This window comes from Aythya marila, assembly GCF_965140915.1.
Source record: "Aythya marila genome assembly, chromosome: 21".
NCBI classification, from domain to species: domain Eukaryota; kingdom Metazoa; phylum Chordata; class Aves; order Anseriformes; family Anatidae; genus Aythya; species Aythya marila.
This window is the reverse complement of record NC_139062.1, coordinates 6,839,762-6,855,692: the sequence shown is the minus strand read 5'-3', so window position 1 is coordinate 6,855,692 and position 15,931 is coordinate 6,839,762. Positions and strand designations below refer to the sequence as shown.

At 41.3% G+C, this 15,931-nt stretch overlaps 1 protein-coding gene across 5 annotated transcripts in view; it reads right to left on the bottom strand.

Moving 5' to 3' along the window:
• The window catches only part of UBR4 (ubiquitin protein ligase E3 component n-recognin 4), a 78,068-nt gene that overhangs the window by 15,741 nt on the left and 46,396 nt on the right, over nt 1-15,931 (bottom strand). For all 5 annotated transcript variants that reach the window (XM_082777073.1, XM_082777074.1, XM_082777075.1 and 2 more), the window contains 22 exons: nt 15,394-15,562; nt 14,630-14,774; nt 13,881-13,966; nt 13,302-13,389; nt 12,966-13,159; nt 11,626-11,865; nt 10,346-10,484; nt 9,480-9,605; nt 9,177-9,305; nt 8,361-8,704; nt 8,026-8,116; nt 7,569-7,653; nt 7,045-7,172; nt 6,750-6,879; nt 6,103-6,260; nt 5,452-5,561; nt 4,773-4,914; nt 3,865-3,946; nt 2,743-2,916; nt 2,193-2,314; nt 1,605-1,802; nt 1,401-1,481 (listed from right to left, as the gene is read on the bottom strand). In XM_082777073.1, the coding sequence (XP_082633199.1) occupies nt 1,401-1,481; nt 1,605-1,802; nt 2,193-2,314; nt 2,743-2,916; nt 3,865-3,946; nt 4,773-4,914; nt 5,452-5,561; nt 6,103-6,260; nt 6,750-6,879; nt 7,045-7,172; nt 7,569-7,653; nt 8,026-8,116; nt 8,361-8,704; nt 9,177-9,305; nt 9,480-9,605; nt 10,346-10,484; nt 11,626-11,865; nt 12,966-13,159; nt 13,302-13,389; nt 13,881-13,966; nt 14,630-14,774; nt 15,394-15,562 (3,161 nt within the window). The remainder of the gene's footprint in view (nt 1-1,400; nt 1,482-1,604; nt 1,803-2,192; nt 2,315-2,742; nt 2,917-3,864; nt 3,947-4,772; nt 4,915-5,451; nt 5,562-6,102; nt 6,261-6,749; nt 6,880-7,044; nt 7,173-7,568; nt 7,654-8,025; nt 8,117-8,360; nt 8,705-9,176; nt 9,306-9,479; nt 9,606-10,345; nt 10,485-11,625; nt 11,866-12,965; nt 13,160-13,301; nt 13,390-13,880; nt 13,967-14,629; nt 14,775-15,393; nt 15,563-15,931) is intronic.

Below are 15,931 nucleotides of genomic sequence, written 5' to 3'. Positions count from 1 at the left end.
TTTGGGAGCAGGAGACCTTGCAAGAGAAAACCTGTCAGAGAGCACGCTAAGCCTAATTTGGAATAAGCAGTGCTTAATGTCACAGCAAATACATAAGCACAGGGAAAGCCCCGGGGGGAAGATCTGCTCAAAGGCCATGCTAGAGACCCGCAATTAGCACCACAGGGGCCCTGGTAAAGTGGCAGATGAACAAAAAAAAGCCAGTGAGAGACAAGGGAAACAAAAAGGGGCCTGAGGTTGCTTTCTTGTTAGCCTGTCTATTTCCTAGGGAACGTGTGCTGCCACTCCAGAAGTGCTTTGCAGAGGTGCTCACAAAGGAAGACAGATGAAAGCTGCACAGTGACAGTAATGCTGAGCAAACTGCCTTTCCCCGCTAGCACTGGATCTCAGAAGAGCAGCATGTCGGGTACCGCTCTGTGTCTCGCAGGCATTGCAGCTCCCCGCTTGGAGCGGGCACATGGGCTGGGTCAGTATGTGCCACGCTTTCATTTTCCTTAGGGATTCAATCAGGGTTCAAATAAGACTTTACAGTTTGAGACCTGCATCTCACTTCCTTATTCAAGTCGATACCTTACCAAAAAGTTACCACTCCTAGTTTTGGGCTTCATTTTTGCAGCACAGAAGTGATTTTTTTACTTAAATAAAGTTTGATCGGAACCATTCCCCATATCGTAACAAAACTCCTCTTTGGTGGACTCCTCTTCAGCAGGAGTTTATTTTGGTGCTCACAGGACAAGGAAGGGAAGAGCTTGTTGTGGACCACATGCATCTCAGAAACAAGCCTACTGTGACATAGTGGACTAGTCCCTTAAGATTTGTGTGACCCTTTCTTTTATCTGAAAAACAGGCAATATCCACTACTAAGAGCAAACCGGGGGGAGGGAATCTGTCAGTTTTTTGAAGATCCCTGCATGAAAAGCACAAGAGCAGAAGTGCAAAGAACATGGAGATACGTTAGATGCTCTCTTTGCATAAGTAATTTGAGTTCATCTCTGAAGTACAGACAGATGGAGCAATCTGGTGTTTCAGTCTGCACACATGCAGTAAACTGTATATGGAGCATGAAATACTCTTTGAAAGGCACTGACACAAAGTTCAGTCCTTTACCTAACAGAAAGTAAAAAACTTATTCAAGAAGGAAGATCAGATATCTGGTATACTACACAGGCAAGTTCAATACACTCACCTGGGTCAGCGTTATATGATTTTAAATCACTTAACACTGCAGAATTGAGTAATAGTCTATCCTAAGAAAGCACAAAAAGGTGCTGAGCAATTATACGAAGGAATTATACGTCAAGAAATAAATCCTGACTCATGTGAATATATATATATATATTAATATAAATGACAGGTGCTTTGTGCTGTTTAATATATACTTATATAAAGATAATAGATACCTCATTAGTAGGACACCACACCTTCTTGTAGACCTCAGCCACAGGCAGATCCAAACTGATGATCTTGTTGTTCACTAGAAGCTGAAAGTGAAGAAATAAGAAGTCCAAAACAAGCTTACATTGCATCGCTGTGTTAGCAGTTATCAACTGCCTAGAAATGGAGTTCCCACACATCTGTGCAAGAAATCACACTCCCAGCCTCACCTCCATTCCACTGTCATCCTCCAGCAGAGCTACCAGGTCACAGTCCTGACAGATTTTGTTCTTGATGTCCCTCATGAGTGGCCCAATGCCAGGCTCATTACTGCTATAGGGATTTCCTGGCATTCTGCCCTGCAAGAAGTCTTCCTGCTGGGGATCTTTCTCCAGCGTTACAAAGAACTCAGTCACTTCATTCTCTTCCTGAAGAACAGCAGAAGAGGCAGAGTAAGTAAATTTTCCCCCAGCCAAATTCCTGTACTGTTGTGTTAGCAGTGACAAGATGTCCCTGAACCTTAAGTACTTTCATCACTAGTGCATCCTGTTTTACATTGCCACACATAGAACTTTACAGAACATCTAATATCACTTAATAAGCAAATTCCTTAACATGAAGAAATACTGACGGTTCTAATTTCTTTGCGCAGAGCACGCCACAGCAGGAAACCTCATTATTAACCCCCAAATTGGTACAGTGTATTACTACACTTCTATATTGGCTCTTATGAAATCAATATTGTAGACTATTATTTTTTGACAATATACAAGCTATTCTGATTTTATAGGTTATGCTGCAGCTATCTGTATACTTACAGGATAGATAATACTGCACAGTCTCTCAAAGATGAAAACTGGAGTCCTGTAGTCATCAAGGCTGTAACGTTTTGCAGTCTCTATACACACTGCCATAAATGCTTTGGTTTCAGATTCAGTGCCTGCCGAGGAACAGGTGTATTAAAAAAGACACAAGAGGCAGCTTGATGAATTCCATTTTTAACTCAACATACACAATAAATGCATACGCAATAATCACAATACTCTACTGCCTTCTTTTACATTCCCAAAAGATTAAAAGTTATTTATTGGTATGTTTAGTAGGAAATAACCCTCTTTACATGCTTGGGTTGCAGGAAAACAATCCCATAAATAAGAGGAGGCTTAAATTCTTGGAAGGTAGGAGACAACTCCAGGAATGTTATTTACCATTTCCGTGCCAAAAGGAAATATTATAAGGTCTAAGCCTTAAAAAACCCGCCTCACTATAGTAGTCTTTTAGTAAGAAGTTCTTTATGTGGCTGTAGCTATTTGCTTTTTCATCTTGGTTGACCCAGAGCTTGGATTTATGGAACCAATGTGGCTTTACCTGTTGTCATATCTTCCAGCATCTCCAGCAGCATGTCCTGAGTTTCATCGATCAGTTTTGTTCTCTGTACCACTAGCTTCCTCAAACACAGGTAACCATTTAGGACTGTACCCACCAGGCGGCTTTTGAAGTGTCGTTTGATGGATTCCACCTCCACGAAGGAAGAGAGAAGACCTATAAAGCAATGAGATATTCAAAGAAGTGGGGGAGAGTGTTTGATTTGTTAGCTCTGAATTCCACATGGCCAGCAAATAGGGCACAACAGCACAAAAGCAGCACAATGAAATGGCTTGTTTTGACTCCAATTGTCAGTTTGTGGTTTAAAGCTCTTATCTATGAACTGAACAGTTGGAGGAAAAACCCTGGCCTGTAAGCACTGCTTTTAAATTTCATATAGGAACATGGTGAGGGAATGAGGAAAAGTTAAAATGAACTAAGTGCTTGATATAAGTCTGTACTTTTTGACATTTTTCTGTCCTAAGATACTTCAAAAGCAAATGACTGCTCCCCTTCAAACATTTAAGCTAGCTCTGATGATTTGACTCATCAGTTTCATCACCATATTCATTGATTCTATAACAAAGTAAAGAATCAGCAGACAATTGGATTCTTTGCCATAACATTTATCAACACACTTTTTCTGGCAAGAACCCAGGCCTCATGAATTAGTCCACTGATTTTTGAAGGATGTGGAAGAGAATACGAAAAAGAGCAACCCAGTTAATATGATGTACTCCCATTTCAAACAAGTTTTTGGAAAAAAAGCATGCCCAAGAAGATTATAAAAAAAAAAAAAAAAGCTACCATACAGTAAGTGAGAAACAACCAGCAACATCACCAGGAATTATACCGTTCAATAAATATCATCAAGAAATGGAGAAGAAAAGCAATATGTAAAGTTTGCTTATGGTACATTACCCCATTTCAGGTAACTGAACACTAAAACCGACCACAAAAGCTATGGAAAAATCTATTTAAGGACCGAATGTTAAATGAATAGCAAAAATCCAATGCTAACAATTGCAAAAAACTTCTCTGACATTCTGCTACATGCTGTTATAGAACAACAATCACTCCCATCTCTAATCCTACTACGTGACTTGCGCTGATGCCACCACATACCTGTGAGACTCTTCAATGCATATCCTTGCTGCAAATCAGTGCTGAGTGTTGCTTCCTCCAAGGCAAGCAAACGAGCTATTTCCTGAAAATAATTAACAAACCTATTAGGACAACAAACCAAAACACCACTAATAACTAGCTGGTGAGCATTTAACACACTGCAACCTAACACACTGACCTGCAGGGTGCAAAGGAACAAAGCAAAGAAACAGAGCCAACCACAGAGAAACCAGAACTGCAATGCAGCAGTGAGGAGAAAAGGGAGAAGAGAAAAATTGACCCAAACATCCTCCTTTTATCTTATCTCTACACCTACCTCGTGGCTGTTATCACTGCTTTGCTCTAGTGGCCCTCCATGATGGATTTAAGGCCACCATTAACATGGGAAGGTGTCTCCCTGTTTGGTGGACAGCTGGGATCGGCGTCCAACAGCTTCTTCTCACCAGTAAACCGTTGAGACCTAACTTTGAAGACTGCAACTTAAATGCATTTCTTCTCCAACAGGCCATAATTCAAACTCAAGGAATGGTAGCACACCTAATCCTCCCTCATCATTAAGGGCTTTCTGAATCCAGTCTGGCACCTAAGACAGCTTCCTGTTTGAACCTGATGCCAAATCAGTGCAGCAGTATTTATACCCGTTAGCACAGCTGCCCCCTGAGCAGTTAATTAACGTGTGCAAGGCAGTGTGGAAGTCAGTTTACACAGAGGCCCGCTACTGCTGGACTAAAACCACTGTAGCTGTTTCTGTTCAGAGATGACAGAACAAGAAGTATGAACTTCATAAACCTGGCAAGGGTCAGCAACTGAACAAAGAGATGAAGATTTCAAAACACAAAAGACAAATCAACTGACAGGTCAGGGACAAGTTTTCTGCTGTTACTTAGTTCCTTCATACAAGCCCGTACCTTAGTGATGAGGCTGCCAATATACGGCAGAACTCCTCTGGCTGCCAGGTAGACCTTCCAGTGGGCAGGTTTGATGAGTTTCTGATACAATGCCAGGTACTCGGCAGCACATTCACCAGCAATGCTCAGCTCATCCAGGTAGCTAGTAAAGAGAAACACAAACTGACGACCACTTCACAAGCTGCATTCACAGCTTAAGGACACTGCAGAACGAAAGACGGAAAAAGGCTCCAGAAATCTATCCTCATTCTTTGTCCTTCCTAGCTAACAACATTACCATCATCCATTAGTTACTGCTAAAGTGAAACCTTGTCCCAACTAGGAGGTGACCAACTGTGCTAATAGTATCAGTTGCACTAGGTTATGTCACAGTACTTAGAAGAGCGTTCTCCCTATTATTTTGTTGTCTAAGAGGCAGAGAAGACGTTGCCCACGCAGCTGAACACCCTCTGCTTGCCTCTGGAAAATACACCCTGACAAGCAGAAAAAAAAGTCTTATTTAAACAGTATCATCCCAGCTAATTAAGCTTAAGAATCCAGCCCAAAAAGGACATGTGAACCAGAAGTATAATAAGGAGAATAAGGAGAGGGGTGATAAAAACTGGGAGAAGGGAATGGTTCTCATGGGAATTAGAGAAAAATAACCCTGGAGCTGCCAAGGGTGGCATCATGGAAATACCTTGTAAGGAGATCAAGGACCTGTTGTTTACGGCTAGGGATGGTAGCCAGTGCTTCCACTATAGTACACGCAGCCTGCCTTGCAGCTTGAGTGGCTGGAGTAAAAAGCACCTATGGCAAGAACATTAAAATATGGTATCATTTGATGTGCAGAGATAAACCAGTGATACTTTTCTAAAGAGACACACCATACATTTGGACAGTTTGGTGTCCTAGAGACACCGAGAGGCAACGCTCTCTTGTTCCTCTGAAGACTTGATCCTGTGAGAACATCTACTTTGTTCTCCATCAAAATGTTTAAACAATGCACTAAGTAGTTAACATACTAATCCACATACAAGGGAAGGAAAGACCGCACAGGACCCATGAAAATTCCGTAGTCAAAATGCAGCTACTGGACAGGTAACGCACAGTGGCAATTAAAGGCTCAGAGACTTAAAAACATGCAGATTACTGGATTAACGTTCACGAACAGCATTTCTGTGGAACAAAGCTGCAAACCTAACTCACTTAGAGTCTCCTCACATATCACCATTCATATCTTGTGCAAAGTACACAAAATATGGCAAACTACCAATGTTCTCTGATGGTCAACTCTGCCCTATGGAACTGAAAGGCTGTGCATCACACTGGACCTTTCACACACATTTACCTGTCGCAGCCAATTGTTGTGTCCCAGCTTGAGATCCAGAGGGCAAGTTCTCTTCCCACGGCGACTCATGAATTGTTTCCATTTCCAGACATATTTTTCTGACAAATAGAGCTGGTGAAGCTCTGCTTTGCTAGGAGATTTCCCATTGGAATCTATACCTGCAATACTGAACACAGCTCAAGAACTGCCTGCAACTATTAACAGCAAACTGACATTATATTTACTTCTTCATACTGGAATACTCCAAACTCCAACTGAGATGCTGAGCAGCTTCTCATTTATTTCTGCTGCCATTTTCACTTCTATATGGAGCTATGCTCACTTCCAAGCTAGGTGCGAATCCCCCAGCCTCTCAGCATATTCAGTTAACTTTTGAGCTGGCGGGTATCATTTTAGATAAAGAGCAAGTTTCATTTTTGATATCCCACTGATTATCTTCAGGCACAATGCATTTTCTGCTCAGGGTTTGAGCAACACAGCCCAGAAAGGTCAGTACTGCAATCTCTATGGACTATACAGTTAAGTGTGAAGATGGTATCAGATGGACAGAAACCAACACAACTCTACAGAACTATATTCCTTATTAAACTTGGAAGGACATACGTATTCTTTCACAAAATTGCACAAAGTTAAAAACACAGAACTACCTCTGGCAGGGAGGCACTTTTTCCAAGCTTCATATGATGCTTTGGGGTCCCTCTTGAGCCACAGCTGAGCTTGTGCATGGATTTCATTGCTGTAAGGCTTCACCGTGGTGAGAGCATCCACAGGCACATCCTTATAAACAAAAAAAGTTCTATAATTCTTGAGAAAACCACAGCCTGTCCTCTTTCCTATGACCAGAAAAACAACCCCTAGATTCCTCACAAAGCTGTTCATCACTGAGATGGGTGTGCCAGCCAGATCATTTCCAGATGCTTTGCTCAGCATCTAAGGTGATACCTTGTTTTTCTTGCTGGTTGGAGCAGGTGGTTTGATCAGCTTTTGAAGAATGCGCAGGCACATGAGGGTGATGTTTTCAACAACCACTGGAGTCTTAATGTTCACTGCCATCAGAAACAGGCTGAGAGCTGAAAGACAGATGTAAATGTTCATGCCTCTAAGATCTGCTCATGGGACACCTTCCACAGCTCTGTACAGCACATCAAAAGTGCTTAGAATTAGGTAAGATCAAAGCTATCACATAGAGCCATGGATGGAAAAAAACTTTTTCTTATTACAAGAAAACAGCAATGTCTTCTGGTTTTGGCTAGCATAGAGTTACCATCCCTTTACACCTCCACTTTTCTATTTCTCAGCACTCCTGCTTCAATAACCCAGAGACATAGCTGTCTGGTGCTCACTGCCCTTCTAACCCTAACCTATCTGAATCAGGATCAGTTCCCTTCCTTAAAATCTTACTATAGTGCACAGACCTAGGTATAGCATTTTGAAATAAAGCTTTCACATTAGTTGTTTGAACTCACCACAGCGTAGTCGGAGCTCCCAGCAGCTGTCTTCCTTTGAGATGGAGTCTGTTAGCAGCAACATTTCATACTGGAGGCTGCTAGCCTGTAAGACAGACACGCTGAAAGGCTTAAGAAATCTTGGTGATACAGCAGTCCTTTTTGCCTTCTGGTATTTTAAAAAATACAGGTTTCAAACACAAACATCTAAGTAAGGTTAGTCCCACTTCCATTTGGGATGACTGGCAATCTGTTTGAGAGAGCTGCAAGGTGAGCTGCAAGCAACAGCCAAGACAGGAATAACTGTGAGGAAACTCAGGCATTTACTATCACATAATTTTGTGCTTTACCTTAATTCCTATCAAGACACAAACATCTTCTGTATTACAAATAGACTATGATAACAGAGAAGATGCGATGATTAGAATACACCAGCAGTTGCGGAGGGTCAGAAAAAAGAAATAGGAAAACATCTCACCAAGTCTGGATTTGCCCAATGTCCCTTCAGAGCTGCAGAAACCTTCCCAATAATTAAGTCATTCATTTGTTGTGTGGCCTCTGGATTGTCCCTAATTCCAGAAGGAAAAAAAAGAAAAGAACAGTATTATGGTGTGCTCGTAATAAATACCAAAAGCTCCTTGGATTTCAGCTTAGCTGATGACAAATGTACAACAAGCAGTCATGGTTTACAGTTTGCTAGTGAAAGATATCTCCCCTGTAGAGCTATAAAAGCACAATTTTGAAGGAATAAGAATGCAACCTTCTGTAGTTCACTGAAAGTTGCAGGGCTATGAACGCTGAACCAAACCTTACCTGGTCAGAAGGCACATGAGCTGTCGGACCTCCTCCCTCATTGTGGCTGCACCTCGCCTCAAGTTGTAGTCAAAGAGCTCTCGGATAAGGCCCTGGGACACAAGGATGTGCCTGATGGCAGAGTTAGTTGCCAAAGCCCGGAGCAACGTTATGCAGTGCTCTGTGACAGCTGAAGCACAGCCATAACACTTTGTTGATGATGTGTGGCCACAGCCTAAAACAGACAAGGCACGATACTGGCTGGCAGTAAATGTGGGTTGGACAGTGGTTCGTGAGGACTTTGTTGCTGCCTCTCTCTGCTGAAGGTCATATTCCAGGAGCTCTTTTCGAGAGGCAAATACTTTCTGGAAACACAGAAAAGGAGAAATGAGAATTATAAAATAGTGAAGTAGTATGTAATTGCTAATTTTGTTTACAGTTATTTTCATTGTATATTTTACTGATAAAAATTTGAAACTTTCTCAAAACTTGAAATTCTTCATGTCAATGGCAGACTTGGGAAATCCACTGGAAATAGCAGCATAAGTCCCAGTTATCTGTTTTGTTTAAAAGCTTCTTGTCTATATTACGTGAAATCTAACACTGGAAATGTGACTCCATAGTATTGACCATAAGCATTTTTAATTTAAAAATTATTTTAATTTAAAAATTATTGTTTTGTTATTTTTTTCTGTGAAAACATGCAGCCAATCACTTATTGTTATCTATTTCATTAAACACAGAACAGCAACCTTTTACTTTCTACTTCTGATGTGCACTGCATCTGGTAATAGGAAAAAAACACATGGCCCACATACAAATTAAAGCGCATCATACCTGTATGATTTTGGAAAGCTCATCGAAAGAGTTCTTACAGTCACCACAATACTCCTGGGCTAACTGGAGTATGTATCTATTCACACTAGCTGAGGTAGAACTGATCCCTCCACTACTACCAGATTCATCCTGAAAGAGAGAGGAAAACAAAAGGAATCACGTATGGAGCACAAAACTAACTGCTGCAGAACAGCATCTGAGGCAAGGATCTTTATCTGTCCTTGGTAGAATAAAGGCCAGTGCCCCGCAAGCCTGTCTTCTGCGAGGGCTGGTTCCATGTAACATTCATTTGTCCCTTGTTACCTGTGGCTTTTCAGGAGCTGCCTCATTCACTTTACACAGAAGGTTTTCCAGCTGCGGTCGGTGTCCCATTAGCTGGTGATACACTCTGTCAGCCTTGTCCAGCAGAGTGTTGATGTTTGTTACTGCCTATGAATAAAAGAAGGATATTCAGACAAGATTGTTAGTTCTCCTGAAATACAACTCTCAACCTCTAAGTTTTCCTATGTCTTTTGTCTTTCTTTGTGTTAATGAAAAGCAATGCTAACCGCAAGGCTTTGGGTACACGGACTCCTTGTAGTCATGGTGGCCACACATTAAAGTCCAGGTACCAAAATGCCTACTAAGATTCTTCTGACAGAAGGAGCATCAGGAAAACATTGGCACTTTGCTCCCAAAAGCCAGAGAAACTCCTACAAGCAAATCTGCTATCAGGCTTCCCCTTTGCTACAATACTTTTGGAAAACCTGACAAATTACACTGCCAGTATAATCAGAGGACACATGGTAATGTGTCATGGTAATCCTGTACCTTGCTTCTGCCACAAGTATTGTTCTGGTGTCCAGTGTCCAACACAGAAAGGCAGAGATGCAATATTACGTAGCTAGTTTGTAAGTAAAGAACTGAATAATGTCTTCAAAAAGTAATCTACTTAGCGGATCAGGACAGTAAATAAGGGATTGTATTCTATACCTCTCAACATGCCAGAAACAAGAATGAGGATTTTGTGAGATCACCAGAATTAAGGGAAACACATTAGTTGGTGAGAAGTGCTGAAGGAGCACTGCTTTCCATGTTACTTACAAGACAGATGGGCCTCTGATGTCCCTAAACTGCTGACTTGGCCAAGAGATAGAGCATTTCATTAATGAATTAGCTATTAGCCTCACCTTCTTTCGATCCTCTTCATTCTCTATGGGATCGACTGCACAGCAAGGCTTCGCGTACAACATGAAGTCAAAGCGAGCATATTTACAGAACCCACAGGCATTGCAAAGGAAGGGATCCTTCTCATCATAATTAATGGATCTGAAAGGCAAGCCAGAAAGGTATGAGAACAGCTAAGCTTATCAAAGTAACTGAGAAAATGAAGGAAGCAAGCTGTGAATGCACTCATGTAAAGGAGAAGGATGGCCCTCAAAAATGCCTAAGCTACCAAACTGTCCTGGGGAAACAGTAAGACTGAAATACAGGCTGTACATGAGAATCAAAAGCTACAAATCAGGCACCAAAAATCCTTATAGAAGTGGTACCACATTCTGGCCAGTAAGCAGAAAGAGATGTGAATTTGTTCCTAACCATTCTACTTCAACTACAGCAATTCCCAGCAGAATGTCAGACTAGGGCATCGTGCCCTTTACAAGAACACAGATAAAAAGAAACCATTTTGTAAGGTCTAGGCTTTGAATAGCTTTCACTCTCTACACAGTTGCAGTGGGACTAGTGACAGCATACTTATTATCCTATTGCAGACTACAGCAGCATGACACGAACTGATTTATAGCTCCCATAAATGAACAGGGAATATGGAAACTTTTCAATATACCAATAATCACCTGATCTGTGTAAAGAATCTGCTAAACACCTTGAATCCCATGAGGATTTGAGAGGAATATGGGACAACAATGAGGGGAGAATAGACCTCAGATGAGGAGACAAAACTCACAAAAGAGGAGGATTTGTAATACTGTAGTGAAAGCTTGAATAGTGCACAGTAAATTATGCCCTGAGCTCTGCTCTGAATGAGGAGAGTACAACAGCTTTGAAAAGCCAAATGAGTACTGTCCATCCTGCACATTAAGTCAGGGATCCTGTGGGGGAACCCCCCTGCAACCATCTAATTGAACTCCAGCCCCATGCCCTTGAACAGACAGGCTAAAAATAACCTCCCTTCTGGGAATTTTCTTTTTTAAACTTCTGAGGGCTTGATTTGAAACTTCTGTGTTCTTTCAGTATTGTCGTATCAGGTTTCCTTTGTTAGCCTGTATTAACATTAAATCCCTGTAAGCCTGTTTTATACTTCTCAACTAATTTGATTGTGCAGTTGTATTAACCAGAATCACGCGTTTAAATAGCAGGGTATTTTGTTGAACATCCAACATGGGCAACAGCACTAGGGCTCCATAAACCCTTTGCGCTGGCTCGGTGGGGAGGAACTGGGATGACGTACCTGCACTTGTGGCACTGATACACGTTCTCACCACAGTTCCCACACACCCCCGGGTTGGCTGGGACAGACGCGCTACACCGAGGGCACTGCAGGGTCTCCGTGGAAGCCTGGTAATTCTCATAGAAATCCGCAAACTCAATCATCAGATTCGAAGCCACAATGGGCAGCGGCAGGTCGATTTTCACCTCCGTCTGGCCTGGGGTCAGCTGGACTTTCTTGGCTTTGTGCCATCGAGCTGGCCTGGGAAAGAAAAGCAAGCCACATCGCTTTTCAGCAGGGAAGTACCCTCCTGCCCACGCACAAAGGGAAGCCAAACACAACCGCCTCAGCTCCAAATCTACTTTAAATGGGATGAATGGAGAGCAGTTCTAGGATTCGCTTCCTTAGCTTCTGTATTGACATGATATGTAGCCAGAAATACATTTTAAGCCTTTATCCTCTTCATAGAGAGAGACTGTTTAGGATTAAAGAGCTGTTGATGCCTCATGGAAAAACTTTAATTCTACAGACATTTTCTAGGGATTTTCACCTCCGTTTTTTTTTATTAGTAAAGACATTTGCATAAAAACAGGATATTTATTTCTTAAGATCTCATCTGCTCCCACTGCTTATTCTCAACCTGAAGTCAGAATCCTCTCTTTGTGACATCATAATCCTCTCCACAGCAGCCACTTGTGATGTCACAGAGGATTAAGACTTCAAATAAGCAATAAGCAGCAGGCACAGATTAATCCCTAAGCCAAAGAGATCTGATTCTGGTGAGAACATCTCAAGAAGTAAGAAGGGAAAGCATATAAGCAGAACTGGCTCCAGACTGAGCAATATATTAAAAAGGAGCATTTTTCCTGGGTAAAGCAGCAGTCGAGAGCTAGGTTATCTGACTCCTAATTTTAGTTCTACTATATGGTTTCAAGCAAGTAATGTTAACGCTTTCAGCATTGCTGGATGCATTGCAAGGTCCAAGTTCATTTATCAGTGAAACTCCCCAGAAGGTGCTATTGGTATTAATATGGGTTTCCAAACAATTAAGCTAAGTGCTTAAAACAGAGCTTGTACAAAACTTGTGTACAGACATTTTACAGGCATATTCCAAGCTCTAGGTGACATTTGGATCTTTTCTTCAACAAATTCCTGTAGGAGCTTCAGAACAATCCCACTCAGCATGGACATACAATGATCAGTAACAGTCTAACAGTCTAAGAAGGAACGTTACCTAAAACGAGCTAGGAAGATGAAACAAACTGTGCAGAATGGCCAATACAAATCCAACCTATTCACCTCACCAGAAATCATAACATCAAATTCAGAGGCTTGCACACAAAAAACATGGATGAACATACTTGTTTTTCAGCTCCACTATAGCTTGCACTGTCCTGTTGTTGTAATAGAGGTTGATGGTTCGGACCATTTTGGTGCGTTTCAGGTCTCCTATCTTCGCTGTCACTTTGCTGATGGTGTGGCTGCCAATCAGCTTCACCACTTGCTGAGTGGTAGTATACCGTGTGTCCACTTTAATGGAGGAAAGCTTAATATACTGAGAAGACAAAAACCAAAACCATGGACACACTGCCAATATGATCACATTTCAATAATACAGAAACAGCAAATCACGCTGCTGTAAAAGGTTGGGATCCCTATAGTTAATTGGAAAGGGGGTAAGAACAACAGGTACTTACACAGAAGGGCACTTCCGGATTGTTGCAGACAAGGCAAGGATCGCTCTCCAGGTAATAGCCATCAAATTCCACCAGCCCAGAGAGTGTGCTGGAATGAAGGGAAGAAAACTAACTTATGGATTTTTGGTATTCGCTTTGTTTTAGGCATGAGCCATTCAGGTAATCTGAAGAGTTTAGTTTAGCTATAATTGCCAGCATAGGCAGCATTTCAGTAAAATTATTAACAGTCAAATATGACCAAGAACACAAAACATCATTCTGCAAAACTATATTCTCCAACTGTTCCTACTATTTTATAACATTTACCAAACAGAAGAGCAGAAAAATCCTAAAGCTATTGCCTTAAAAAAAATGAAAAAAAAAAAAACTACTGCCAATCACACATGCAATTCATTTTTTTTTAATGGCAGAAAAAAGCCTGCTATTCTCTCAAGACCAGCTGAAGCAAGTATATAATCTCAGTGGGGGTCCTTCCTCCACCACAATTTCATTAGAAGAATTGTGTATTCCCCTGTGGATTGCAGCTTCTCTGCTGAAAAGCTCCTTTAGTGAAATGGATCAAAGAGAGAAGAAACTCACTTGTAAATGTTGGAGTTAGGGTGGTTAGTAAGAATGTGGTTTTGAGTCCGTAGGATCTCCACAGCCTTTTGGGAGTATTCCTTCAACTGAAATACAATTAGGAAATACTGTTTTCTCAGCATTTTTTTTAATGGCTACAAAGACAAAGATTACTCATTTTATGGCATGCTAGGTCCCCCAGAAGATGCACGCACTATACCCACAGGAATTTATGTGGTTAAGTCACTAACCAGAAACGTAACAGATCCTAAAATTAGACCTTTACCACAATAACAGTGCTATTTGTCAGAGCCAATGACTGCAAATGCCTGCCAAGATTCCTAGGGTATTCCCAGCTCTTTAAAAATACATATGCAAGTATCAGTGCATCTAAATTATTTGTTCTCAGCCCACTGGTCCCCTAAGAAATCCCACCACTTCCTTTGTTCAAAAGTCAGGGTTACAAAATTTCTAAGAGCTGAAAAAAAAAATAAATCTATAAATTGGAACCAGCAGAATTCCCGAGGAAAAGTTTTCTTCCAAATAAAATAAAAATAAAAACCACAACACAACAAAGTAAAATAATCTCCAGTCCCCAATTTTTTTTAAGGAGTCTACCTTTTTTAACATTCAAATTTTCAGAATGAAAACATTTTTACAAGAAGCTGTTTTGACAGAAAATCTGTCCCAGCAGTACCTTAAACAAGTACTAACAAAATTAGTAACTGGCTGGGCCTCGGATGATGTACCTTTTCAGAAAGGCACTGTACCTTTTTCTCAGTCTGCTGTGTTTTCAGAGAGAAGTATCCCAGGAGATCTACAAACTGGGCAGCCTTTCTTCCATAGGCTGGAAGTTCTGGCCAGATTGACCACATGAGATCCAGCAGTAATTCTTGCTGAGACTTGTTAGAGTTCCTGTTGGATAGATTACAGATCAATTAGGCTTGTTGAGATAGCTATTTTGACAACAGCTGTATTGACAAGATAACTATATAGGGGATGGAAAATACATCAGATCACTAAACATTGTAACTATTATCTTGCTATACATGAGATTTCAGAGTCAAATCTCAACTCTTCTTGCCAACAGCAGTATTCCAGTACGCTCTGAAATACAAACAGAGGTCTTGCAGCAACTCAATAGACTCTTGAAGTAGTTCAGCATCCTGCTATCTGCCTTTGCATATATAACTCCCACCTTTATAATTGCATAAGCCTGTATTTGATTCACAAATTCACCCTCCCACAAACACCTACTCCTGTAGATGTCAGGAGCCAGATTCTGAAGGCAGAAATAAAATGCTTGTTGCAGATGATAACTCAAGTTGATCAGAAATGTGTAAGTCACAACTTAAATCTCCAGTCCCAACAACTGCAGAAGAGTGTGAGCAACTCAAGGTGATGTCATTATTTGCAAGTCTCAGAAGCATTCAGGACAGAGCCTCAAACATTAACTCTTCCACGAGGAACAGAGCTTTTTCATCTTTCCAGAACTGAGTTGAAATTGGCTCAGAAAGGCTCCCTCCCAGCTCACCTGTAGATGTGGAGTGCGAGACAGTGGGCCTGCCATCTCACAGAGGATGAGTTGGACTCCAGCAAGAAGCAACGCAGGAACTGAATGAGGGTCTCCTTATCAGCAAACTTGTTCAGCTGGTTCACCAGAGCTGTACACAGCTGATCTTCCTGACTGCCCGAACTCTCACCTAGGAGACACCGGGTAGCATGATACAGACTTAAGAAAGCAGACGAATGGAGTACCTCACAGGCTAGCCAGTTTCCTATTCTATAGATCATAAAGAATAATGGATCATACAGATAATGCAGGCAAATGACTGTGGTTAAGTCAACAAGCAAGTTCAGTATTCCTCTTTTTTATTATTATTTTTTTAAATATAAGCTAAAGCTTCTGACTAATACAAAAGAAAACTCCCAGAATACTTGCCAGTAAGGATGTGAGAAATGTACTACACATCCTGATAAAAAGAGAAGCAGAAATAATAGGGCAGTGAAAACAGTCACAAAGAATCGTCTGTCAGAGAAAGCCAAAATAGTTTCCTGAAGAAAAGCCAGGA